General features: G+C 38.8%; 1 protein-coding gene across 6 annotated transcripts in view; it reads left to right on the forward strand.

Moving 5' to 3' along the window:
• The window catches only part of Phka1 (phosphorylase kinase regulatory subunit alpha 1), a 133,289-nt gene that overhangs the window by 57,506 nt on the left and 55,266 nt on the right, over nucleotides 1-20,517 (forward strand). For all 6 annotated transcript variants that reach the window (XM_075956760.1, XM_075956757.1, XM_075956758.1 and 3 more), the window contains exons 13-14: nucleotides 4,631-4,709; nucleotides 10,723-10,857. In XM_075956760.1, the coding sequence (XP_075812875.1) occupies nucleotides 4,631-4,709; nucleotides 10,723-10,857 (214 nt within the window). The remainder of the gene's footprint in view (nucleotides 1-4,630; nucleotides 4,710-10,722; nucleotides 10,858-20,517) is intronic.

Consider the following 20,517-nt stretch of genomic DNA (forward strand, 5'->3'; position numbering starts at 1 on the left):
TGTTCCCGGGTGCCGCAGCACTCACTCACCACAATGATGTCTCACTAGGTGCCCTGATCGAAACTCCGTGCTGCTTGGTTCGCTCGCAGACAAAGGGCCCACCCTGCTTGCTGCAGGCGGGCTATGGGGACAAAGAAGCCCCCGAGCTCCCCTTTACCCTACGCTTGGGGTTAGGACCCAGCGCCCAAGCAGGCAGAGCAGGGAGGCTCTCTGCCACCAGGGCAGGGAGGGGGGAGAGAAACAGAGGGTGGGGAGATCTGGATGTAAGCTGGATGGGATAGGTAGAGAGAGGAGGTACCTGGCAGTGTAGCCCTGTAGGTTGATCAGGAAGTGTAGGCGGGCTGTTCCCGGGTGCCGCAGCACTCACTCACCACAATGATGTCTCACTAGGTGCCCTGATCGAAACTCCGTGCTGCTTGGTTCGCTTGCAGACAAAGGGCCCACCCTGCTTGCTGCAGGCGGGCTATGGGGACAAAGAAGCCCCCGAGCTCCCCTTTACCCTACGCTTGGGGTTAGGACCCAGCGCCCAAGCAGGCAGAGCAGGGAGGCTCTCTGCCACCAGGGCAGGGAGGGGGAGAGAAACAGAGGGTGGGGGGATCTGATTTTTTTTTTTGAGTTGATCTTGTAACCTGCCGCTTCAGTGAAGTTATTTATCAGCTGTAAGAGTTCTTTGGTAGAGGTTTGGAGGTCACTAATGTACACTATCATATCATCTGCAAATCACAAAAGTTTGACTTCTTCCTTTCCAATTCGAATCCCCTTGATCTCCTTATTTGTCTTATTGCTATTGCTAGAACTTCAAGAACTATGTTGAAGAGATATGGTGAGAGTGGACAGCTTTGTCTCGTTCCTGATTTTAGTGGAATGGCTTTGAGTTTCTCTCCATTTAATTTTATATTAGCTGTTGGCTTGCTATATATTGCTTTTATTATATTTAGGTATGATCCTTGTATCCCTAACCTTTCCAAAACCTTTATCATAAAGGGGCGTTGAATTTTGTTAAATGCTTTTTCCGCATCTAATGAAATGATCATATGGTTTTTTCTTTCAATTTATTTATATGATGGATTATATTGATAGATTTTTGTATGTTGAACCAGCCCTGTATCTCAGGGATGAAGCCTACTTGATCATAATGGATAATTATTTTAATGTGTTCTTGGATTCTGTTTGCCAGAATTTTATTGGGAATTTTTGCATCGATGTTCATGAGTGAGATTGGTCTGTAATTCTCTTTCTTGGTTGGGTCTTTGTGTGGTTTTGGAATCAGGGTGACTGTAGCTTTGTAAAAAGAGTTTGGTAATGACTCCTCTGATTCTTATGTGAAACTCATTAAGGAGCATAGGTATCAGCTCTTCTTGGAAGTTCTGATAAAATTCTGCATTAAAACCATCAGGTCCTGGGCTTTTTTTTTTTTTTGGTTGGGATTTTTTTTATGACAGCTTCTATTTCCTCACAACTTATAGGTCTATTTAAATTGTTCACCTGGTCTTGATTTAATTTTGGTAAATGGTACTTATCTAAAAAGTCCATTTCTTTTACATTTTCCAATTTTGTGGCATACAGGCTTTTGTAGTAAGAACTAATGATTCTCTGAATTTCCACAGTATCCATTGTTATGTCCCCCTTTTTATTTCTGATCTTGTTAATTTGTATGTTCTCTCTCTGCCATTTGATTAGTTTGGATAAAGGTTTGTCAATCTTGTTGACTTTCTCAAAGAACCAGCTCTTTGATTCATTGATTCTTTGGATTGTTTTCTGTGTTTCTATTTTGTTGATTTCAGCCCTCAGTTTTATTATTTCCAGTCTTCTACTCCTCCTGGGTGAGTCTGCTTCTTTTTTTTCTAGAGCTTTCAGGTGTGCTCTTAATTCTCTAATATGAGCTTTCTCCGTTTTTTTAATGTGGGCACTTAGAGCTATGAACTTTCCTCTTAGCACTGCTTTTATAGTGTCCCATAGATTTGGGTATGTTGTGTCTTTATTTTCGTTGAATTCAAGGAAGACTTTAATTTCTTTCTTTATTTCTTCCCTGACCCAGGGGTGGTTCAGTAGTTGACTGTTCAGCTTCCAAGAATTTGTAGGCTTTCTGGGGGTAGAATTATTGTTAAATTCTACCTTTATTCCATGGTGATCTGATAAGACACAGGTGGTTACTAATATTTTTTTGTATCTGTGGAAGTTTGCTTTGTTACCGAGTATGTGGTCAATTTTCGAGAAGGTTCCATGAGATGTGAGAAGGTATATTCTTTCCTATTTGGGTGGAATGTTCTATAGAAGTCCATTTGATTCATTACCTCCATTAATTCTCTTATCTCTCTGTTAGGTTTCTGACTGATTGATCTGTCCATTGGTGAGAGAGGAGTGTTGAAGTCTCCTACTATTAGTGTGTGTGGATTGATGTCTGCCTTTGAGTTCTAGCAATGCTTCTTTTACATAAGTGGGTGCTTTTATATTAGGGGCATAGATATTCAGGATTGAGACTTCATCCTGATGAATTGTTCTTGTTATGAGTATAAAATGTCCATCTCCATCTCTTCTGATTGATTTTAGTTTGAAGTCAATTTTGTTAGAAATTAGTATGGCCACGCCCGCTTGTTTCTTAGGTCCATTTGCTTGAAAACCCCTTTCCCAACCCTTTACTCTGTGTAGATGTCTGTCTTTGTGGTTGAGGTGTGTTTCTTGTAAACAGCAGAATATTGGATCCTGTTTTCGTATCCAATCTCTTAGCCTGTGCCTTTTTATAGGTGAATTGAGTCCATTGATATTAAGTGATATTAATGACTAGTGGTTGTTAACTCCGGTTTATTAATGTTGTTTTTGGAAGTAGAGTTTGTGTGTCTCCCTTCTTTGAGTTGTGCTCGTGAAGAGTCGCTAGATGTCTGAGTTATTGTGGGCATTGTTAGATTCCTTGGTTTGTGATTTTCCTTCTATTCCTTTCTGTAAGGCTGGATTTGTGGCTATGTATTGTTTAAATTTGTTTTTATCCTGGAATATTTTGTTTTCTCCATTGATAGTGAACAAAAGCTTGGCTGGGTATAGTAGTCTGGGCTTGCATCCATGGTCTCTTAGTTACTGCAGTACATCTATCCAGGACCTTCCGGCTTTCATGGTTTCCATAGAGAAGTCAAGTGTAAGTCTGATAGGTTTACCTTTATAAGTTACTTGACCTTTTTCCTTTGCAGCTCTTAATATTCTTTCTTTATTCTGTATGTTTTGTGTTTCGATTATTTTATGGCGAGGGGATTTTTTTTTTGATCCATTCTATTTGGTGTTCTGTATGCTTCTTGAACCCTCATAGGAATATCTTTCTTTAGGTTGGGAAAGTTTTCTTCTATAATTTTGTTGAATGTATTTTCTGGACCTTTGAGCTGTAATTCTCCTTTTTCTACACCTATTATTCTTAGGTTTGGTCTTTTTATTGTGTCCTAGATTTCCTGAATGTTTTGTGATGAGAATTTGTTGGATTTGCTGTTTTCTTTGATTAATGCGTTTATTTTTTCTATGGTGTCTTCAGAATCTGAGATTCTTTCTTCTATCTCTTGTATTCTGTTGGTTATACTTGTCTATGTAGTCTCTGTTCTTTTACCTAGATTTTCCATATCCAGCCGGCCCTCGGTTTATGTTTTCTTCATTGCCTCCATTTCAGTTTTCAAGTCTTGAACTGTTTCCATTATCTGTTTGTTTTTTTTTCTTGCTTTCCTAGGGTATCTTTTATGGATTTACTCATTTCTTCAAACTTTTTGTTATTCTTCTCATCCATTTCTTTAAGGGAGTTTTTCACCTCCTGTTTAAGGGACTCTTTCACTTTCATAATGTCAATTTTTTCTACTCCTTCTGGATTAGGGTGTTCAAGTCCTCCTGTTGTCAGTTCGCTGGGTTCTGGTGTTTTCATGCTGTTTTTCAGATTGTTGGAGGAATTCTTGAATTGGTGCCTGCCCATCTCTTCCTTCAAATGATCTCCGATGGATCTTCTGATACAGGATCTGGGCCCCTTGCTGGCCAGGGACCTCACAGACAAAAGGAGTTTCTTCATACTGAGTTGGCCTTAAGTCCAGTTAGACATCTGTTGTTTGCTTCCATGAGATATGTACCACTACTGGACCTTGGGGTCATTGTGGTTCATAGGTTTCACAGCTGGTCAGGACTATTGATTGGTTTTCTCCCTTAGCAGCTTGCATGACACTTTTGGTCATTTAGAGATCTAATCATCAGGTAGGAAGCTTTCAGGTCAGTTCCAGCTCAGTTGATTCCTGATTGTATGGTGTCTTCAACTATTGGGTCTTACCTTCAAGTTCTAAGAGGCAACCAAGGGAGATTGCAGTAGTGTGTGTGCGTGTGTGTGTGTGACGTGCGCGCGCGTGTGTATACACACATACATGTGCACGCGCATGCATACACATACACACACATATATCCTTTCTCTAACACACACACACTATATGTATATTTAAGTAAGCATGAAATGTTCCTGTGGCCTTTTCAAACATCCTTAATATTATTTATCCCTTCATCTTTTGTCTCCCTTTGTACTGACCTCCTTTTCCCTTTCCATTTAACTTCTGAGCTATCTCTCCATTGCCTTAGCTTTATTTTTGAGGCTTATTAATTTTGTTTTGTGCATTTTCTTCAGGGATTTTTAGCTCCTGGAGAAATTGATCCCCTGAATCGTAGGTTTTCTACTGTGCCAAAGCCAGATGTGGTGGTTCAAGGTATGTATTACTCCCAGCAATAGAAATGTTATATTAAAGGTCTGATTAGGGGGAAAGATTTGGGGACTTTGTGTTAGGGTTCAAAAAGTATGTAATAAATGTGGTTCAATTTTGTTTCAAAATTATGGTTAATAATAAACAAATAAAAGATGATCTCAGAAGATTATAAAATATTTGATATGCCTTATTTCTGGAAACTTTAAAATTTCTTGATATGTTATTCCCCTGGTTACTGTTACTTTCTTTTTAACCACATTTTCTGTTTTTCATGCTAGTATTCCTTTATTTTCATAACCTCCTATGCATTTATATTTTCTCTGTTTTAGACTGTTAGACCTGCATCCCTCATAGTTCATTTGCTTCTGACCATTGCCTCACTGGGGAGTATATCTACAATTTTTTAAATGTGAAGGTATATACATTATGCAAAACACTGAGCTGAATACTCTAAACATTAAGAAATTCAAGTCTTTGGGTGTGTGTGGTAGTACATGTGTTTAATCATAGCACTTAGGAACCAAAGGCAGGCAAATCACTGTGAGTTCAATAGTAGCTTGTTCCATATCAAGAGTTCTAGGACAGCCAATGATACATTACCAGACTGTCTTAGGGTTTCTATTGCTGTGAAGAGACACCACAACCATAGCAATCCTTCTAAAGGAAAAACATTTAATTGGAACTGGCTTATACTTCAAAGGTTTCATCCATTATCCTGGTGAGAAGCATGGTAACACACAGGCAGACATAGTGCTGGAGAGGTAGCTAAGAGTTCTATATTGGAATCAGCAGGCAGCAAGAAAAGGGAGTGAGCCACTGACTCTGGCTTGGGCTTCTGAAATCTTAAAGCCTACCCCAAGTGACACACTTACTCCAACAGGCAGTCCAACAAAGTCCACACATCCTAATCCTTTCAAATAATGCCTGTGACCTTCTGCTCCTGATTTGGACCTTGAGATTTCTGTCCCGTGCTCCTCTGTCTCTGTCTCCTTTCATCGCCTGATGAAGGTTAATATTCATGAGGATGCCTATGTGTTTCGGAGCACGAGCAAGGAACTCAGGACCGCCAGGGGTGCACCCACACACTGAGACAATGGGGATGTTCTATCGGGAACTCACCAAGGCCAGCTGGCCTGGGTCTGAAAAAGCATGGGATAAATCCGGACTAGCTGAACATAGAGGACAATGAGGAATACTGAGAACTCAAGAACAATCGCAGTGGGTTTTTGATCCTACTGCACGTACTGGCTTTGGGGGAGCCTAGGCAGTTTGGATGCTCACCTTAGGAGACCTGGATAGAGGTGGACGGTCCTTGGGCTTCCCACAGGTCAGGGAACCCTGATTGCTCTTCGAGCAGATGAGGGAGGGTGACTTGATCGGGGGAGGGGGAGGGAAATGGGAGGCGGTTGCGGGGAGGAGGCAGAAATCCTTAATAAATAAATAAATTTAAAAAAATTAAAAAAAACAAATAATGCCTGTGAGCCTGTGGGGGGCATTTTGATTCAAAACCACAGGGACCCTTTCTCAAAGGACAACTATCCTAGTCTAATATCTGTGAATAATCTTTATATGATGGACACAAAGCTAGCCTCTTTTGTCATCCTCCCCTCCTTTTACCTCTCCCAGAAAAGGTCAATATCTTTACCTTCCTTGTTTCTTTTGAAAATATTAACCATCATCCTTGTTTGTGAGAGTAGACATCTTGATGTGAATTTTCACTCTCCAACATCACTCCTGAATATGGTGTGTCCTGCTGTAAAGCTTCTTAAGATATTCCTAGTCATTTGACTTTTCGGTTGATTCTGAATGGAAAATCCAACATGTTTTCTAAAGCATCTTATACTTGACACTCTGTGTGATCATATAGGTAGTCTTTGCTTCTCAGTGTCTCTAGCAAATGTTTTATAAAGTGTAGCATGAATAATAAAAACCCAGAGACAGAAATTGGACTTCAACCATTATTCTTCATCCCCCATGAGAAGGTATGTTTTCCTTTGAGGTTTAAACCTTCTAGCTGTGCTGATATTCTCTTTGTTCTAATTCATAGTTTATGACTTTGAGGTTCAATTCACAGCCTTCTTTCTCTTCCCCAAATTCTGTCATAAAACTAGATTTCAGCATTGGTATAGATTTAATCTACTATTTTTAACCTTAAAATTTTTGAATATCATGACTCTAGAACCCTTTCTCTGTACCTCTATGTTTGGTACCCCATTCTAGTTACTTTTCCTTTTGCTCTTATGACCAAACACCATGACAAAGGCAGCTTATAAAAGAAATCATTTAATTTGGGGCTTAGACTTCCAGAAGGTTAGAGTTCATGAGCATCACAGTAGAGAGCATGACAACAGGCAGTCAGGCATGATGCTGGAGCACTAGCTGAGAGCATACATTCTTATCAACAGATAGATGGCAGAAAGAGAGAGAACTAGCTGAGAATGACGTGGACTTTTGCTACTTCCTCTGACACACTTCCTTCAAAAAGGCCGTACCTCTTAATCCTTCCCAAATGTTTCCACTAATGGAGACTAAGCATTTAAATAAGGCCTCTGGGGCCCTTCTCATTCAAACCATCACACACACCACGGGTCAAATTTTGGACCTTATAGGTATTCTTGTGTTCTGCTAACAATGCATCTCAGCTTTCTTTTTCTTCCTTTTAACGTTGTCTCTAATTTCTGTAAGTCTGCTCTTTGTACCTAAAGATCATCTCAATATTTTGATCATCTAACTACTCCTATTACTGCTGCCTCATACTTCTGCTCTATCTCCCAAAGTGTTATAGTTCTAGAGCAATCATGTGGTCTACACTTTCTTATCCTATACCTACTAAAAGATATTATAAGGGAAAAGCACATGATGAGCAGAGTGGTGGCATTGAACAACCATGGTTCCCAACTCAACTTCTGGTTTGTTAGTCTTTGTTCTTATCTTTAGTCAGTATTTTCTTTATTCACAGCCACTATAACAAAGTACTCGATTTTGTTCAGCTGTGCTCTGTTTTCAACCTAATATTTGGACTGATACTTCATGCCTGATTATTCTAATATTCTGATTTTTTTTCAATTTCCCAACACTTCCCACCCCCAGCATTCTTACCCATCCTTGCTTTCTTTTTTCTAGTCTCAGAAAAAGGTGCTCTCCTATTCAATACAAATTTCCCTGTTGGTGCTTCATCCTATATTCTTTACAAACAATCTTTTTTGAAATATTAAGACTTCCCCCAATCCAGTTTCTTTATCTACTATGTTAATCTCCATTTGTGGCTTCTTTTCACATTGATATTTCTGTCTCTTCATAGTCTATTAATTCTCCAGTCCTTTAGAGCCTGATTTAATACTCTGAAAATATTCTTGCTTAGTTTCCAGAGACCTTGGTATTGTCAGTATTAATAGATATTTTATAATCAGTATATTAGCAGCAGATCTTTTAGATCAACTTGTTATTTATCTTTCTAGAAACTGAATTTCCAGAGTGTCCATGTTATGCTTTTGTATATCTCCTTCAACCTGTTTTAAGTACTTTTCTACCTTATTCTGGACTTTCTTTTCTTCCTTTTCCCTTGAACTATTGGTATTGCTGGGAATTCTGTCCATAGCCTACCACTTGTCTTGCTCCGAATAATTAGTCATATTCCCCACCTTCTTCAGTCTTCCTTCACTTTCACGTGATGACCCTACTTCCTGTGCTAGAAAGAAAATATAAACTATAAGACAATAACTTATCCTTCCCCCCCAGACTTTGCTATCTATCTAGTCCTGAATTTTCTCAAAGTTATATTCTGGGTCCTCTTCTCTTGATAATATATTTTTGTCCCATCTCATCTGTTTCTAATGTCTTCTGACAGTCCCACGTGTTTCCATGCACTGTAGACTAAACATAACTAAATTTGATCAGCTGGTTCCTCCTACTGCATCATCTATGCCTACGATTCCTTCTGCACCTCTATCATTAAATGGCACATGATACTCCCAGCTACACAAATGAACACTTTCAATTCATATTTATTCTTCTCTGATATTCTGTATTTATATAACAAGTTCTAGAATTTTACTTCTCCAGTCATTCTGAAATCCATCCTGTTTTTGACAATTCCAGTAGCTTACTATTAATGTAAGTTATCAACATCTCCTCCTTAAATTAATTTTGAACTGATGTTTGCCTTCCGTCGAGGCCCAGTAATGCCTGTCAGTTCATTCTTTTGATTCTTTTAAAAATTACTGTAGACCACACAAAGAAATGGCCATTCATTCTTTAATTATTGAGTGTATTCTTTTTAAGGTACAACTCTGCAGGGGCTTCCTATCTTAGCTCTCTCGGTATGGCTTACAAGGACTCTGTGTGATCTAACACTGGACCTTGTATTTTACTTCATTTCTCACCACTGTTCCTCCACACTCCATTCCTATTACAAAGGAATTTTCAGAGCTGTGGGTTTAGCTCAGTGGTCCAAGTGGCTGACTGTTCTGTGAAGGCTTGGATTCATTCCCTAGCACAATAGGAAGCAAAACAATAAAAGCTAACTTTTTGTAACTTTGTGCATGCTGTCTCTTTAATCTGAAACAGTTTCTCCCTTATTTTTACCATCACCTCTCTCAGATTAACTCCTTTCTGTTCTCCATCAGGACTCATTATGCCTATGTATATATCCCTAGCATCTGACATTTGACTCTAAATATTTTATAAATATAAACAAGAATTTAGTTGCTTGGGTTGAATGTACTCCTAGTGTCTCAAAAGGTTATTTGCTTGCTTCTCCTTTAACCCCTTCTGTTCCTGTAAACAACTCTATTGCTCCCTATAGAACTCTGTAGTTCTATAGAACGCAGCTTGGGAAACAGTTCCCAACAATAATATACAAAACCTTAAAATAACACCTATTCTTCCATGATTAGCCTAACCCCTATCTACTTTTCCATTTTCATGTCTTTTACTGCTTGGTAAGATCTTTCATACTATAACATTGAAGTCTGTGTAGGTTTGCTACTGTCCCCCCCAACATTCCTATCAACTTTAAAACAATTATGCGTATGGGCATTTTGCCTGGATGTATGTGAGTACCTGGTGCCTGTGGAGTCCCGAAGAGGGAATCAGATCCTTTGGAACTGGAGTTAAAGAAGTTTATGAGCTATCATGTGGGTACTGAGGACTGACCCTGGGCCCTCTGGATGAGATGCCAGTGCTCTTAATTGCTGGTCTGTCTCTTTAGCCCCTAATTCATTTTTTCCTCCTGACCATTTTACTCATTATTTCAAGTCCAGTTAGCCAGCAGCTCTTTCAGGCTACCTTCCTTTATTTATTTATATTTTAATGCATATGGGTGCCTTGTCTTCACGTATGTCTGTGCACCAGTATGTGTACCTGGTGCCCTCAGATGACATCAGATCTCCTGGAACTGAGTTACAGATAGTTGGTTCTAAGCCACCATGTGGGCATTGGGAACAGAACCTGGGTCCTCTGGAAAAGCCAGAGCTCTTAAATACTGAGCCATCTTGTGGTTAAAATTTTCCATTTCAACATGGAGTCTCATAAATACTGAAAATGCCATTCAGTAGGCACAAATAGGTACCTAGTCAAAAATCAAGTCTCTAGTCTTGTTATTACTTTCCCATTTATGTAATATTTTAATCTAGAATAATTACTGATTAGTCAGAATTCCTTAGCAATAATTTCCTCCTCTTTCCTCCTCTAAAAGAAATTATGCACTTGAAAATATTTTTAAGGGTCTGAAGAGATGGCTCAGCTTAACTATTGGAAGCACTTGTTCTTCCAGGGGACCTACCGGGACCAGGTTCACTTCCCAGAATCCACATGGTGGCTTATAACTGTTCATAACTCCAATTTTAGGGGATCCAATACCCTCTTCTGACCTCCATTGGCACCAGGGTAGCATACGATGCATGGACAGACATACATATAGGCAAAATACTCATACACATGAAATAAATCTAAGAAATATTTTTAAAGTTTCTACTGAACAAAAACCTTCTGTTAACTTCATCTTTCTTTCCGATAGTGTCCATTCTAGCTGAAACAGAAGAAATCAAGGCCATTTTGAAGGACAAAGGAATTGATGTGGAGACCATTGCCGAGGTGTACCCTATCAGAGTACAGCCAGCTCGTATTCTTAGCCACATTTATTCCAGTCTAGGTAAGGAGGTTGGCCAGCCTACTAGAATTAAAGTGTTATGTGATGCTGGCTGGTTTCTTTCTATTAACCTGCTACTTTAATTGGATCCAAAAGGGAATTTAGTCTTTGGAATTCAATTTTCTGAACCCATCATTATTGAGGTGATAATTTTAGATGTACTTTATGCATACTTTGTCATGCAGCACATACTTGTTTTCAGATAATATTATATCCTTATTCTAAATGTATATTTGACTACCATGTTCTCCCCTTTCTTAGGACCTATATTTCTATTTTGAATACACGCTAATTTTATGTAGAGTAGTGATCAAGGAACTTGTTTTAGGCCTTTTATACTTTTTCATGTAGTAAACAAATTATTATAATAATTCCTTAATTTACTATATTTTGTAAATAGTTATTATTTTATTAAATTTGATGATGGAATTTTTGCATTAGACAAATTGCAACACTGTTAACTGAAAGTGATTCAAGGGCTGGGAGTAAAAAAAATAAGACAATTCAACATTTCTGAACTTCAGGTACTGGTCTCTAGTACCTATGAACATTACCTTATATGGCAAAAAAAATTGCAGGTGTAGTTAAATTAAGAAACTTGAGTTGAAACTGTTACTCTAGATTATTGAAGTAAACTCCTAATGCAATCATAGGGACATATCGGGTTACAGAATTAGCTTTGATATAACAGAAATAAAGGACTGAGTATATTAGTCAGGGTTCTCTAGAATAACAGAACTTACAGAGTGAATTAATGAATATATATATGAATTAATGAATGAATAGATATGTGGGATTTATTAGACTGATTTACAGGCTGTGGTCCAGCTAGTCTAACAATGGGTGCCTATGAATGGAAGGTCAAGAATCCAGTAGTTTTTTTATTCATAAGGCTGGGCATTTCAACTTGTCTTCAGTATACAACAGAATCTCAAAGAAATAGGTTCTAATGCCAGTGGAGGAATGGACTTGCTAGTGAGGGTGAGAGTAAGCAGGCAAAGAGAGATACATGTATAGAAGCTTCCAGCAGAAGGTATAGTTCAAATTAAAGGTGAGTCTTCCCACCTCAAAAGATCTGGATTAAAGGTTTGTCTTCCCACCTCAAAGATGAAGATTAGAAGTGAATCTTCCTGCTTCAAATGTTTAAGCAAAAATTCCTCACAGGTGTGCCCAGCCATTTTGGGGGTTTTACTTAATTCCAGATGTAGTAGCCATCACAAGTCCACCCCTTGTCCACTTGACAAGCAATCATATCTCCTTATGTAATGATTAATTTCCAAATGAAAAACAGTAACCAGGTTGTAAGTATGATATAACCAGGCCTAGTATGATATAACTATCCTACATACATCCACAAACTTATTATATTTAACCAGGTCATAACAATGCTCAACATAATATGACTACCCTCGTACAACTCCAAATGCAGATTTAACATAGATGACAATGGCACTCAAGGGATATCCTTTTATCTCAAACTTAAATGTGATAATCATTGACATTCTCTTAATTGTTGTTAGACTACCTGATAAAGAAATTGAGGAAAGAAAACACAAATATCTTTACAAATGCATTCCTAATGAACTATGACAGAAATGCCTATTATAATCCTCATTTATGCAACTGTTTGTGTATTCTTAGCTGGTATTTATAGCTACCTTCCTCTCCTACACCTTCTGTATTTCCTCTACCCTCAGCAAGCACCTCAGCAGGTCTTGGCTGTTTTCCTAGAGGAGTGACCCATACCATTATTGCTGAGTGGTCCTGTACCCTTTGTCATCCTACCTAGATTAAGTGGTTGTAGTTTCCCAATAACATCACAGGACATAATAGCACCAAGAGACACCGTAAGGATCTCCTGGACTCCAGGCACAATCTTATTTTATTTTATTTTATTTTATTTATTTATTTGTTATTTCTGCCTCCTCCCCGGCACCGCCTCCCATTTCCCTCTGCCTCCTCCAATCAAGTCCCCCTCCCTCATCAGCCCAAAGAGCAATCAGGGTTCCCTGCCCTGTGGGAAGTCCAAGGACCACCCACCTCCATCCAGGTCTAGTAAGGTGAGCATCCAAACTGCCTAGGCTCCCACAAAGCCAGTACGTGCAGTAGGATCAAAAACCCATTGCCATTGTTCTTGAGTTCTCAGTAGTCCTCATTGTCCTCTATGTTCAGCAAGTCTGGTTTTGTCCCATGCTTTTTCAGACCCAGGCCAGCTGGCCTTGGTGAGTTCCCGATAGAACATCCCCATTGTCTCAGTGTGTGGGTGCACCCCTCGCGGTCCTGAGTTCCTTGCTCGTGCTCTCTCTCCTTCTGCTCCTGATTTGGACCTTGAGATTTCAGTCCGGTGCTCCAATGTGGATCTCTGTCTCTGTCTCCTTTTATCGCCTGATGAAGGTTAATATTCAGGAGGATGCCTATATGTTTTTCTTATTTAGCTTCTCTAGGATCACAAATTATAGGCTCAATGTCCTTTATTTATGGCTAGAAACCAAATATGAGTGAGTACATTCCATCTTACCTCCATTGTGGAGCAGCAATCTAATGTCCCCTTAGTAATCTGGATCAATCACCCCTCCTAACACTTAGCCTGTTGGTTTAAGGTCATCAGAAGTCCAAAGTGTCCAGAGGGGAGTCTGAACTTCCAGTTCAATAATTTTCACTCTTCCCTTTTGTAGAATAAAAACTTCTAGGCCAACAGAACTAAAGGTTATAGGAAATGGAGCAAAAACTTTCCTAGTGGATCAGTGGTGGTAATAGTGAGTAGAACTATTCTGTTTTCTATCCCTTGATTCCTGGACCTATGGATCCTTGTTATGGGAGAAACAATACCATAATTTGGATGCTAATTCAAAGCATATACCACCTTCTGGAAAATCCTGTTCCAACTCTTGATATTTCTGTGACTTAATTGGCACTGTAACTCTGTCTTCAAAAGGCCATTCCATCTTCCTATCAATCCAGCTGCTTCAGGATTGTGGGAACATGGTAAGACCAGTAGTATCTTCCATTATTGTGGGCCCACTTTCACACTTCTCTGGCTGTGAAGCGACTTCCTTGGTCAGAAGTGGCACTGTGTGGAATACCACGGATAAGGCATTCTGTAAATCCATGGATGGTGGTTTTAGCAGAAGCAATACATTCGAGAAAGGCAAATCTATAACCACAATAAGTATTTACTCTAGTAACAACAAAGTGTTGGCATTTCTATGAAAGACATAGTCCAGTGTAGTCAGCCCGCCATATCTGAGGCTCAGTGTTAGTCTCTGTTATTTCTGGATCTGGCATTCAATAACAACTATAGCCAGGGCAGCCTTGGTGAGTGGTAGTTCGTGGTGCCAAGTCCAGGCTGGCCTCAAACTTGTGATCCTTCTGCCTCCACCCGCTTCAGCAAATCCTATACCACAATTGACTATTAATATGGCCCATTAGGCCCTGACTAAAGTGTTCAACTGCTTTCCTAATCTAAAGTATGTTCCACCAGTGAGCAGCATGGTCAAGCCTGTCATGGCAGTATCACACTCCCAGGTACCAACTGCTGTCTCCATCACTGTTCTATTGCTGAAACGAAACAGCATGAGCACAACAAGTCTTATAAAAGAAAACATTTCATTGGGGCTGGTTTACAGTTTCGGAAGTTTAGTCCATTATCATCATTGTGAGAAGCATGGTGGCATGCTTGGCAGACATTGTGCTGGAGAAGGAGCTGAGAGTTCTGCATCAGGATCCACAGGCAGCAGGAAGGCAGAGTCACTGGACCTGGCTTGGGCTTTTTAAACCTCAAAGCCCACTCCCAGTAACGTACTTTCTCTAACAAGGCCACCTCTCTTACTCCTTTCAAAGAGTGCCACTCCCTGGTCACCAAACCTTCAAATCTTTGGGGGCCATTTTCATTCAAACCAACAAATTCGGGTTGTAGTGCTATGAGGATTACCAAGGAATTTCCACAGCCTTTTGAAGTCAGGATTGCCAAGGAATGAATTCTCTCCAGATGGAACCAACCACAGTTATACCTTATTCTGATGTTTGAATTCTAAATTTAGGACTTTGGATTACATTCAGAATTTAAGCCTTTAGGTAAATGATGGCTTGCTGAGCCAGGAAAGTATATATGAGTATTCCCATTTTAAAATGTAAAGCATCTCAGGTTCCAAGCATTTAGAATAAAGAATATTCTACCTGTACCAGCAGAAATACTCCAGCTTAGACTAAAAGAGACAGATGCCAAGCACAGGACAAGCTGAAAGAAGTTTTGGATTTCTAGAATTGTGCAGCGGGGAAGTAGACTGATGCGACTGCTCAGCCGCAAGCTCATGCTGCTTGCCGAGTGAAAAGGCGGTTAACGCAAAGGGAAGACTCTTGGCTTGTGAGGGTGGAGCTTCAGCTCAGACAGGGGACCATCGAGCTACAGAGGACTACTGCTAAACCTTGAAATCTAATGACATGCCTACTTGGATCTCAGAATTTTTTGGTACTGCTAACTCTTTTCTTCCTTCCATTTTCTCTTTTTTATGATGGGAATGCCCATCATTTGTAACCAATCCTGTCCTGCTACTGTATTTGAGGAGCAGAAATTGTATTTTCTAGCTAGAATTGAATGGAATGAAATTGAATAGAAATGGAATGGAAAGGAATCTTGTCCCAGGATGACATATACCCAGATTCATATCTCATTAAACTCTTATTTGGACTTTGGGGGTGATGATGTTGGGAAGAAATTAAATTTGGTCCAGTGATATATGTTAAAGAGTTTGGGAGATCCTGAGGTGAGATAAATGTATTTTCCATGTGGAAGAAATGTGTATACTCAGGGCCCAAGGGGTGGACTGTGGAGCTATGAGTAATGTCTCACCCCAGACATCCATTCATAATCCAGGAAACCTATGAGCATTATATTATGTGTCAATGAAGACTTAGCAAATATAATTAAGAATTTTAAGATATGGAAGAATATTCCTCCAATCTCAATTACTCAAGTGGGCTCTAAATGTAATCACACATATCTTTTAAAAAGGGAATCAAGAGGAAGATCAGAAAATAGAAGTAGGAATTTTGATGACATAAGCAGGAGATGGGAGTGATGAGGCTGTGAGGAAGGGAATATTAATATCTAGATCCTGAAATGTAGAAACTGAAAAAGCCAATAAATGGATTTCTCCCTGGATACTTAGGTTTTATTTTAGCTCTGTAATGCTAATTTTGCACAACTAGTCTCTAGTACTAATAAGGATTTGTGTTGTTTTTTTCTAAACTTTTAAATTACATTTATTTATTCATTTTAGTGTGTGTGTGTGTGTGTGTGTGTATGTGTGTGTGTTCTCGTGCCACGATGCATTTATGAAGGTCAGATGACAACCTGCAAGAACTGATTTTCTCCTTCCACCTAGGGATTCAACTCAGGTTATCAGACTTAGCACCAAATACCTTTACCCACAAAACCATCTCTCTAGCCTAAACTTGTACTGTTTTAAGCTATTATATGTGTGATAGTTCATTTCAGTACCAATAGGAAATTAATATAATCTTAAATCAAGCTACAAGAGGTCAGTTTTGTAAATATTAGATTTTTGATTAAGTATATATAGCTCAATAGTAGAGTGCTTATCTGCCATGTACAAAAAAAAAGCCTTCACTACCTAGTACCTCACTCCAAAATATGTAGATTGCCAGATAAGAATCTTAGCAGTCTCTTTAAAGCATCATGTGACCCAGCCCACAATTATATTAGCACTAAGGAGGCTAAGAAAGGAGGATTGTGTATCTCAGCCTGGACTCTGGTGCAAATTTCAGACCAGCTTATGCTACAAAGGGAGACCTTGTCTACAAACTATAATTGCAACAGTTTCACAATAACAAAATTGCTTTAAATACATATCAGACAGCAGCTGTACTCCTACCAAGGAAAAGGAGATGCTTCCTCACTAAGTATGACAGTTAAGTAATTATCTGCCTTGTTTTAGATACTTAGGAGTTAATGGGCAGCTCCTTTTTTGTTTTGTTTTTCCTCTGTCTATCTGCCTGCCTGCCTGCCTGCCTGCCTGCCTGCCTGCCTGCCTGCCTATCTATCTATCTATCTATCTATCTATCTATCTATCTATCTATCTATCTATAGACAAGGTCTCATTATGTTGCCCAGGCTAGCCTCAAATTCCTAGTCTCAAGTGACCCTCCTGCCACAGTTTCTCAATTGCTGAGTGTAGGTGTCCACCCACCACGTTCAGTTATTTTTAATTATGGGATGATCTGCTTTATGAATTTATTAAACTTACTATTAAACAGAAATATTAATAAAAATTCTTTCCTAATCTGTTAGTGCACCTAAGTACTTTTTATAGTGTACATAATGTGTTCTGTTGTGTTTATCTTACCTTTTCTATATGTATCATCTCATATTGAAATAGACATGTTATTACATAAAATTATAATAATTATTCCTTTATTTTTAATTGTCTGTGTTGTTTCCAAAGCTTTTATCCTTCTATAAATGCCAATGTGTAGATCATTGTTTCCTTGGAGTATATTTCCAGAACAGGGATTCTGGGTAAGGATAAGATTAGTTTCCTAGCATTTACAACATACTGGCAGACTATTCCTCAGAAAACCAACTAATTTTTGATTTTTATATTAATAAGATAAAATATTAAAAACCATTGATTTTTATATTAATAAGATAAAATATACCTTTCTGGTTTTGCTACCCAACCAACATTGGCTTTATCATTTATTTTGTTAGACTAATAATTTTTAAATACAAAATTATTTAAATTTCATTTAATTCCAAGCAATAGCACATTTTCCATTATCCTTTGTTTTTAAACTCCTTTCTACTAGTTCATGATTATATAGGAGGGACTACATACCTTTGTATATATTAGTTCCAAAAAATATATCCCCAGGCATGGTAGCTTGGCAGTAGGATTATTGTAAGTTATAAGCAAGCCTAGGCTACTTAGTGAGTTTCAAGCCAGCCTAAGCTAGAGTCTGAGACCCTGTCTCAAAAAGCCACATGTATACATGCGTACATACATACATAATACATGCATGTATGCATGCATGTATATATATGTAATGGGGAGAGAGAGAGAGCGAGAGAGCGAGAGAGGGCGCAAGCGCGAGCGCGAGCGAGCAAGCACACTCCTGGATGAACCTAAGGGCTAAAATGCCATACCTCTGAAACTCTGACACTGCTTTAAGTTTTGATTTGGTTTGTTTCAGTTTGGTTTGGTTATGAGTTAAGGTCATACTATATAATCCAAACTAGACTCAGACTTATGACCATCTTTTCCAAGCCTCCCAGGTGCCAATTCCAGGTGTGCACCACCAGAATCCTCTCCCCTTATTCTTTAAATTTAGATTAGGGCAAACTTTTATTACTCAGATGTGTAATATGTGTGTTTACATATATGTATTTCATTTGTATAACTTTTTAAATATGAAATTCATTGTATGAAATATTTTTTCACTTAGGAACTGGGAATTGTCTTTAGTTTTACGTGAATGCGTACACTGTTCTGGTTCTCATCAGTTTTTAGAAGTTGTAAGTTATCTGATTACCAACTGACATGTACATACTGACTTCTGGAGATTTAAAAAAAGACACAGAAAAAAAAAACCCAAAAAATACAGAAAAGAACCCAGAAAAAAAAGATTTTAAAACACTCATAATTTAACCACTGAAGAGGCCATTGTTTTTGTTTGCAGGTTTTTGTTTATATTAAGCTTTTATAAAATGACTTGTTTTTAGAAAAATGTTTTCATAGAGTAGACATTTCAGTCTGGCTCTTACAATCTTTCCACCCCCTAACACCATGTTTCTGCTATGATCCCGAGCCTTGTGTGCTGGAATTGTGTTACAGATGGATCAGTCGGGTCTGGGTACCACACAGTCACTTGTGTTCTGCATTTTGAACACTTATAGTTTTGTATAATGATCTTTCGCTATTGATTTTTTATTGATTTTATTAAGCTATACATTTTTCTCGACTTCCCTCCCTTCCTCTCCCCTGCCCTTCTACCCTCTGCAAGGAGATTTTTTTGTTGTTGTTGCTGAGGAATAAGAACTATACTTATATGTGGGTATAAGGATAAATATTTAAAGTATAGTTAGATGCCAGGATCCAGCCTCAGCTCAGGTTCAGGTCCTGACACAGGGAAGGGGTATCAGCACAAGGAAAAACTCTGACCACCAGGTGCATAGGACTCAAGTTGCACTGAATAGCTTGAGAAGGTCCCAGAAGTGAGAGACATGGTTAGTGTTTCAAGTATTGTTTTTTCACCTAACTGTCTCTATTTAGAGTCAGAAAAGTTCCCACGCTTAGGCATTGTAGTTAGTAATTCCAGATAAGAGATTTGAGAAGCATTAGTTTGCCTGCTGAATATTAGGGGAAAATATTTGAGAAAGAACAAAATTTCCAGGGAAAATTACAGCTGTTTCATGTGTGACTGACAAAGAAAAACTAAAAACTGCCTAACAAAGCAACAATATAATGAGAGAGAAAAGTCTACAAGCTGCATGAATTTTGCAAATTCTTGCACTGTCCCATTGTCTCCTGGTCCTTGCCAAGTAAGAATCCATTTCCACGGGTGCCTTGCCCCGAGGAAAGCCACTGAACAGGTAGTCATATGCTGATCTGAGACAAGGCTGCACAGCTCCAACAATAGGAATTATGAGGGTCACTAAAGTGCCATAGCTTCACTAGTCCCAGGTAGCTGGCCAGGTTTCCAGTACCAGGTACAGTTTCACTGTTGTTGAGTAGATCTTAGTTCAGTTAGAGAGCTGTTGGTTACTGCGGTGGTATGTGTGCTACTATTGCACCCTTAGAAATATTATGCCACGCTGGTCATTGCTTTAGTTCACAAACATTATACCTGAGTAGGACTACTGGTTGCTTCTCTCCATTGTGGACTTGCATATTGTCTCCTAGTACTATACTATGAAAGCTAAACCTCAGGAAGGAGGTATTCAGGTCAGACCTTGCTTGGATGTTGCATCCTTCATCTTTTGTTCAAAGTATATTGTGTCTTGCAATAGAGAGTTATCTTCAACTCTGGGAGGCAGCCAAGGGCAACAGCAATTGTTTATGTTGTAGGAGTCTGACCAACAATTCAAAAGGGAGCTTTTCCTGCATGGTATATACAAACTTATATGTATTATATGTAGTTTTAGATAGATCAATTATATTTCTTATGACTTTTCAGGACATTCTAGCTTACTTTACCCTCCTTCTATATTTATCATCTTCCCCCTCCCTAAATAGAGCTCCTCATTTTTAAATTTTTCTCATTCAGATGACTTAAACCCTACTTACACCTCTCTTCCCTTCTCTATTGCTCTCTGCCCCATGTAGTAGTCCCTTTTTACTTTCCTGGTTGCTGCAGTTACTTCAGGCTATATACGCACATTTAAAGACCTGGAGCTAGGAACCACAGATGAGAGAGAACCATGACATTTGTCTTCTGGGTCTGAATTACCTCATTCAATATAGTTCCAAAGACTGATGATAATAAAAGAAAATATTGAAGAAAAAGAATGTTAAACTTTTGATATATTGTACCACAATTAAAAGCATAATTTCAGGGCCAATGAGATGGCTCAGCAAATAAACTTACTAAGCAAGTCTTTAGACTTGAGTTCCATCCCAAGAACCCACATGAAGTTGGAAAGAT

This window comes from Microtus pennsylvanicus, chromosome X, assembly GCF_037038515.1.
Source record: "Microtus pennsylvanicus isolate mMicPen1 chromosome X, mMicPen1.hap1, whole genome shotgun sequence".
Classification (NCBI taxonomy): domain Eukaryota; kingdom Metazoa; phylum Chordata; class Mammalia; order Rodentia; family Cricetidae; genus Microtus; species Microtus pennsylvanicus.